Source organism: Gadus morhua, chromosome 13 (genome assembly GCF_902167405.1).
Source record: "Gadus morhua chromosome 13, gadMor3.0, whole genome shotgun sequence".
Taxonomy (NCBI): Eukaryota; Metazoa; Chordata; class Actinopteri; order Gadiformes; family Gadidae; genus Gadus; species Gadus morhua.
This window is the reverse complement of record NC_044060.1, coordinates 21,731,915-21,739,414: the sequence shown is the minus strand read 5'-3', so window position 1 is coordinate 21,739,414 and position 7,500 is coordinate 21,731,915. Positions and strand designations below refer to the sequence as shown.

Genomic DNA, 7,500 nt, shown 5'->3' with positions numbered 1-7,500 from the left:
CAGGATTCTCTTCCTCTTTCCTCCCCTCTTCTCCTCCCTGCTCTCCTCCTCCTCTCCGGCGTCTAAGCTGAGTCCTTGCTCCTCTGATCCCACTTCAGCCCCTCCTCAAAGGTCTCAGCGCCTCATCCCCGCTGCTCCTTATCCTCCTTATCGGGGCGCTCTCTTAAGCCCGGCTGCCCTCTGCTCTAAGTCCCTGGTCCCAAGGCCCCCTCTGCCTCCACCACACATCCTCCACTTTTCTTTCATTTCCTTCTCGATGATCATTATCATGGTTTTTCTTCTTTTTTTCTCCCTTTGTTTTGTTGATCTTCTCTGGGCCTCGGATGCGTGTGCGTGCCCCGCCGTCCAACGCCTGTTACTTACAAATACATTCCAACTCAGCCGGCCGCCGTTCCCAAGGCAACACTCGAAGCCTCCGCCCTCCTCCACTCCCTATCTACTACCGCTGTTGCATAGCCCCTGGCATCTGATTATCTTTCAGGACAATCTTAGCCAACAACAACACCATCAGCAATGTGTAGCGCTATTAGCTTAATTGCATAATGACGCATAATCAGCCATGTAATGTTTGCTGTACTGTACTGTAATAAGATAAGTGGAGCGATCCCACACGACTCCTTTGTATGGATTTTAAGTGTGCGTGTGTGTGTGTGTGTGTGTGTGTGTGTGTGTGTGTGTGTGTGTGTGTGTGTGTGTGTGTGTGTGTGTGTGTGTAAGGGAATGTGTGTGTGTGTTTGTGAATGTGTGTCTTTAGATCAAAGAGTGATGCGTGTGGTTGTTTATCTGAAACTGAGTGTGTGCTCGTGTTTTTGAATGTGGGTGTGTTGGTTTGTTTGTTGATCTGGGAAGTAAGGTTGTGATGAGTGTATGTGTGTTTACGTGTGTCTGTTTGTATGCATTTGTAATAGTGTGTTTTTCTGTGTGTGTGTGTGTGTGTGAGTGTGTGTGCTAGCGTGTTTGTATCTGTGACGAGAGTGTCTGTGTTCAATTGTATAGATGTGTGTTTGTGTGTGTGTGTGTGAGACACTCACCCCGACACCTCCACATGGTAGCATCACCAATCTCCGTTGAGATAAGATCGCTGCAGGAGACAAAATATACACTTTAATTACAGAAAGCGATTAAAAAGAGCGATATGGAGACAGAGAAAGATAGAGAGACAATGTCTTTGTGCGTGTGTCCATACATGTGGGTGTGTGTGTGTGTGTGTGTGTGTGTGTGTGTGTGTGTGTGTGTGTGTGTGTGTGTGTGTGTGTGTGTGTGTGTGTGTGTGTGTGTGTGTGTGTGTGTGTGTGTGTGTGTGTGTGAGAGAGAGGGAGTGAATGAGTGAGTGAGTGTGTGTGTATGTGTGGGGGAGTGTGATAATGAGTGTGCATGCATATGTGTGTGTAAGTGAGTGTGTTTGAGTCTTTGCCTGCATGCGTTCAGGAATGGGGATGTACGTGTTCGTGTATGTGTGTGTGTGTGTGTGTGTGTGTGTGTGTGTGTGTGTGTGTGTGTGTGTGTGTGTGTGTGTGTGTGTGTTTGTGTGTGTTTGTGTGTGTTTGTCTTTGTATGTGTGTTTGTCTTTGTGTGTGTGTCTGTCCGTGCATGCGTGCTTGTGTGTGTGTGTGTTCCCATGCATGCATGTGAGTTTGTTTGTCTGTGTGTCCATGCATGCGCGTGTGTGTCTGTGTGTGTGTGTGTGTGTGTGTGTGTGTGTGTCTGACCGGCAAGCTTGTTGCTGTCCAGTTTGAAGCGGTTGAGGGGGTTGGTTCCATACAAAACCACGTGTGTCTCTGAGTGGACGGACTGAAGCTCCTCCAGGGTAGCCTTTCTGCTGCGTAGAGGCTGCACACACACACACACACACACACACACACACACACACACACACACACACACACACACACACACACACACACACACACACACACAGACACACACACACACACACAAAGATGTTAGTCTCGGGAATTACAAATTCGAAATTATACTTTATTGTATTTGCGCATGTGAGTGTGAGCGTGTGTGACTGTTCACGCTAGTGATATGAGCATTTGTGACTGTTAGCTTGTGTGAGTGCGAGCGCGTTTGTGAGTGTGTGTGTGTGTGTGTGTGTGTGTGTGTGTGTGTGTGTGTGTGTGTTTGTGTGTGTGTGTGTGTGTGTGTGTGTGTGTGTGTGTGTGTGCGTGTGCGTGTGCGTGTGTGTGTGTGTGTGTGTGTGTGTGCGTCTCTCGTACCTCACAGAGTTGCCTGAGGCCCCGCAGCCGGGACCAGATGCTCTGGACCCGGCCTGCGTGCTCGGGGTGGCGGCTGTTGTCTCCGCATGCACACTGGTGCTTCTGCATCTGGGTATCGTACACAAGGCCTACACACACACACACACACACACACACACACACACACATGGACACACACAGACGCAGAGGCGCAGACGCAAAAATACATCCGAGCAAGCATAAACACACACAAACACACAGACACACACACACACACACACATAAGTAAGCATAAAACAAACACACACACACACACACACACACACACAAAGACACGTGCAAATACAAACCCACCCGCACACGCACACCCTCAAACGCACACGCGCAGGGGCACAAACATACAATGACACACACACCAACACGCAGAGGCGCACACACAAACACACACACAAGCATAATCAAACACACACAAACACACACACACAGCCCCACACACACACACACACACACACACAGACACTCATTCGCACACACACACACACACACCAACACAAACCAAATGCCTTAAACATATTGCCTTTCTCAACTACAAAGCGCAGAGTTCTCCTTTGAAAGTGAAACACACACTATCAATCAGCGCAAAACCTTTATGGAGAAAGGTACGCTTACATAACATTGGTCCAGCTATTGATCCCCCCCAAAGAAATACCACAAAGCATATGGAATAAATTGTATCATGATAATCATGAGGACTGACAATTTCGAATTTCTCGATTTAAAAACTAAACAAAAATGTTTTTTTCCGTGATCTCCCACATGGATGTGTGTCAGTGTTCCCCCTCACCGGTGGTGAAGCGGAGCTTGACGGGGGACTCTGGGCTGGCCAGGGGCAGGGCTGCCAGCAGGGCTGGAGGTGTGGAGGTAGCGGCGGGGGAGGACTGGGCCCTGGAGAGGGGGCGGTGGTGGGGTCCCATCAGGACAGGCAAAGCCAGGGGCTCCAGTTGAGCAACCGGCCTGCGCATCACCGCCTGTCTGTGGGGTTCCCACCGCATCGTCTGCTCGGGAACACACAGGGAACGCATTTGAGGAGGAGTGGAAGTAAAGACAGACAGGAATATATTAATAGAATATGTGTCCCTGAGAGTGGCCTATGTGCTATACTATAACCACAGTGCATGTCAGTAACCGGAGCGCAGATCCGACAAACGGGGAAGGAACCATTCTACGCTCTAGACCAGACATCTCCCGTGGGTGAATCTAAAGTGCCCTCTGGTGGCAAATATGTGTAGTGTAGCGGAGTAGAGGGTCAAATAGGAATTGTTGTGAATAAAATGATCACAAGCGCTTCATACGCTGGGAATTAAAAAACCCCATCGGCGTATACCAAAAAAAAAACGTATACCAAGTGTGATTCCAAGTAGTGGCCAAGAAAAAAAGACACAGACAAAAAGTATGCATTTGATGTTTGACCCCTGGCTGCCGGGAGTCAATTACATTTCAGCAGGACGCAGACATAACAGTATCGCTTCCATGTGTGCGCTTGTGCTGACATGAGCACCTGAGCGAGCGCGGTGGGGTGCTCCGCCAGGCTCTCCCGCGAGGATGCGTTGGACTCGGTGTCGTACACGGAGTCGGTGCTGGCGGCGCTCTGTCTCCTCTGGAGGTGCCGCTCCTCCCCCAGCGAGCCGGGCTCCGAGCCGCACAGCGAGCCCGGGCCGGAGCCGGAGCCCGAGCCCGTCTCCTCCAAGTCCATGTCCTCGGACGGGATCTGGGTCAGACGGGGCTTCTCGCTGGGCTTGGAGATCAGCTGGTCAGCAGCAGGGTTTAGGAGGGGACGGATGAATGGATCCTTAGTACACTGTCTTTTTTTCTTTTTTATAATCATTGATTGTTCGTTTGACAATAACAACGCATGACTTGGTGATCAGAGGACAACAGATGTTTTATCATGCATCATTATCAGTGTTGGGAGTTATAGTTACTCACTATTTGTTCCAAAAAGTAACTGAGTTAGTAACTGAATTACTCTATAATAAAAGTAACTAGTTACCAGGGAAAGTAACTATTTGCGTTACTGTAAAAACAAAGGAAGTTGCTATATGTCAAAGAATTAGGCTTTTTCTGAGCAGTTTTCACTTGGCCTTAATGTGTTAAATGGTTGAACTTCCCATTCAAGGCCCTGATATACTTCCAACTGAATTTTAATATTGCTTAGTTGTAAAGGCTGTGGAACATCAACTTTTCATCAGATTGCTCCGGACTCGCCATTTCTGCTGCTTCATAGAATCTGTTTGCGTGTGTGCGTGCGTGCGTGCGTGCGTGCGTGCGTGCGTGCGTGCGTGCGTGCGTGCGTGCGTGCGTGCGTGCGTGCGTGCGTGCGTGTGTGTGTGTGGCGCGCGTGTCCTGGCTTATGTGTAAAAACACTGGCTCCGATTGGCTACCATGAAACATGACTCTGCCTTAGCCAATCATAATCGCTTATCTCGTTGTAAACCCACCCGGTCTCCTCACTAGCAGTTTGTGTTTGGAGCCAGGGGTGTGTTCGGATTACTCCATTTATGTAAACAAATCATAGTAAGGCACTGCATTTAACTTACAGTAACGGTAACGGCGTTACTGAAAAAATAACGCTGTTCTTTTAAACGGCGTTATTACAAACACTGTTCATTATTTAGGATATGATTTAATTTAAGATGATTTTTAATAATCAGCTGATCACCCAAACAGAATGAGGACTGAGGATGAAGGCCGTGCAGCCAGTGGATGCGGCGCGCTGTGCACAGTGACCTGAGTGGGTCTGAACCCGAGCTCACCTTCCCCAGGTGGGGGTGGTGCTTGAGCCTCTCCAGGAGCAGGCTGTTGTGGTACTGCTGCAGCAGGCGCTGGTGCTGGGGGCCCTCTGCGAGCCCCGGGGAGGCCAGGGGGGAGTGGCTGTAGGGCGGGGGCTCAGACCGCGTCCGGATCAGGGGCCTGTGGGAGGCGGGCCCCTCCTCACACCTGGCGTCGTCTCCCCCTCCCCCTCCCCCTCCGCCCTCGGATGGGAGGAGCAGCTGGTGAGGCCGGAGCTGCTGCTGGAGCTGCTGAGGTAGAGCTGACAGGCCATGGACTAGGGGAGGGGGGGAGAGGAGAGAGGGAGGGATGGGAGGAGGAGGGGAGAGGGAGAGGAGAGAGGGAGTGGGACAGAGAGGGAGGGATGGGAGGAGGAGGGGAGGGAGAGGAGAGAGGGAGAGGAGAGAGGGAGGGATGGGAGGAGGAGGGGAGAGGGAGAGGAGAGAGGGAGTGAGACAGAGAGGGAGTGATGGGAGGAGGAGGGGAGAGGGAGAGTAGAGGAGAGAGGGAGGGATGGGAGGGGGGAGAGGGAGAGGAGAGAGGGAGTGGGACAGAGAGGGAGGGATGGGAGGAGGAGGGGAGGGAGAGGAGAGAGGGAGTGAGACAGAGAGGTAGGGATGGGAGGAGGAGGGGAGAGGGAGAGGAGAGAGGGAGTAAGACAGAGAGGTTTCAGTATATTTCCTCAATATTTCTCCATTGACAAAAGGACAATGTAGCATTTGAGGGGGGTGCAGTAGGGGGCACCTTTGATTCATATGTTTTTAAATAAAACAAACATGTGAAAAATGTGCATGGCTGGTTGCAATGGCGATAGTAATCCAGCGGCGGCGCTGCGCCACTACTCGATGTGGGGGCATTACTGGCACTGAACTGACACAAGAGGGCGCTTTTGCTCCGTGTTGATATATCGCGACCAAACCCAATGTAGTTACTGATCTTATAAAGGATAACAAGAGGACACCCTTAACACCTGTAACAACTATGAAATGATGCTCTTGCTGTTAAGCTCTAATAATGTGCTTTGCATTTGTTTCAATGGCAATGGGACTATATATTGGTAACCTGACTTTAACTGTGTTATTTTGACTCTTAGAACTAAGAAAACCCCTAAACAAATATAACATATTATTTTATTAGAATAATAATCATCATAATCATCATCATAAAAAATATATAAATAATAATTATTATTAGTAGTGGTAGTTTAAGTACTATTAATATTATTATTATTATTATTATTATTATTAGATGTTAATATTTAATTAATATTCTTATTCATTATAACAATTATTCAGTATTTGTATTACTATCTGTAATACTATTATTATTAGTAGTAATACTATTACTACTATATCAGTGTTGTGACTGATATTGTTTAGAGTATTATTCTGGTTCCACAGAGGTCTCTGGGTCTCTCACCACTCAGAAGCTGTGTGTGCAGCATCCCGGTGTGTGGCTCCAGCACCAGCACCGGCTGCAGACGCTGGGCCAGCGCTGGGTTCAAACCCTCCAGGGGGAGGTAGATGTGGGGCAGGGCTGACACCTGGAGACCCCTGGGCCCCATCAGACCGCCCTGGTGGCGGTCCACCTGGAGGGGGCAGAGGAGGAGAGGAGGGGGGAGGAAAGGGGCCGAGAGGAGAGGGGTTAGAGTTGAGGAGAGGGAGGGAGAGGTGAGGAGAGGAGAGGAGGGGTGAGGAAAGGAAGGGAGAGGTGAGAAGAGGAGAGGTCAGGAGAGGGGGAGAGAGAGGGAGAGAGGAGAGGATGGGAGAAAGGAGAGGAGAGGAGAGGTCAGGAGAGGGGGAGAGAGGGGGAGAAAGGAGAGGAGAGTCAGGCTCTACCACAAACATGATATGAGAAAACATAACATAAGGTAACCTATAAGAGGATAAAAACACTGTAGCCGTGCAGAGTTAACAAAGACCTGTTAGAGGGCTCACCTGTGCAGGTAGCCCAGCGGTAATGGTCGGCATCCCAGATGAACCGGAGGCCATGGAGAAGTGGGCCAGGGAGCCGTTCTGGAGCAACAGCCTGTTGGCCTGCATCCATGGGACACAGGGCCAGATCCACATGAGTACATTGAGCTCATTCTTCTCTTAAGTAGTAGTTTTAGTCAGTTCTTACAACCTTTACAACCTCACTTTTAGGTCATATATGTCACTAGTCCTGAGGAGTGATCAACCAATTGGGAAGATAGCATAGCGGGTAGTAGCCTCGACCTATGACCTTTTCTATTTTATTAAATGTAGGATCTTAGTTCTTAAAGATCCCATTCAGTCTTAAGTTTCTTCATGAGAAATGATCTAAGATGAAAGATATGAACATCCTTAAAACATCCTTGGTGAATAGCAGTTTTTTTTATCTGTCTCCGTGAGCCCAATCTTAAAGGGATATGCAGAGATAAATAAATTGGCATTTGCCTTTATGCCATTCACGAGTTGTTCATTCCGTATTCAACATTGTGCATCCAGAA

The 7,500-nt window shown here is 49.2% G+C and overlaps 1 protein-coding gene across 4 annotated transcripts in view; it reads right to left on the bottom strand.

Moving 5' to 3' along the window:
* The window catches only part of LOC115556579 (histone deacetylase 7), a 47,218-nt gene that overhangs the window by 19,140 nt on the left and 20,578 nt on the right, over window positions 1-7,500 (bottom strand). For all 4 annotated transcript variants that reach the window (XM_030373684.1, XM_030373683.1, XM_030373685.1 and 1 more), the window contains 8 exons: window positions 6,968-7,066; window positions 6,450-6,618; window positions 5,015-5,307; window positions 3,760-4,008; window positions 3,046-3,256; window positions 2,223-2,350; window positions 1,710-1,830; window positions 1,032-1,081 (listed from right to left, as the gene is read on the bottom strand). In XM_030373684.1, the coding sequence (XP_030229544.1) occupies window positions 1,032-1,081; window positions 1,710-1,830; window positions 2,223-2,350; window positions 3,046-3,256; window positions 3,760-4,008; window positions 5,015-5,307; window positions 6,450-6,618; window positions 6,968-7,066 (1,320 nt within the window). The remainder of the gene's footprint in view (window positions 1-1,031; window positions 1,082-1,709; window positions 1,831-2,222; window positions 2,351-3,045; window positions 3,257-3,759; window positions 4,009-5,014; window positions 5,308-6,449; window positions 6,619-6,967; window positions 7,067-7,500) is intronic.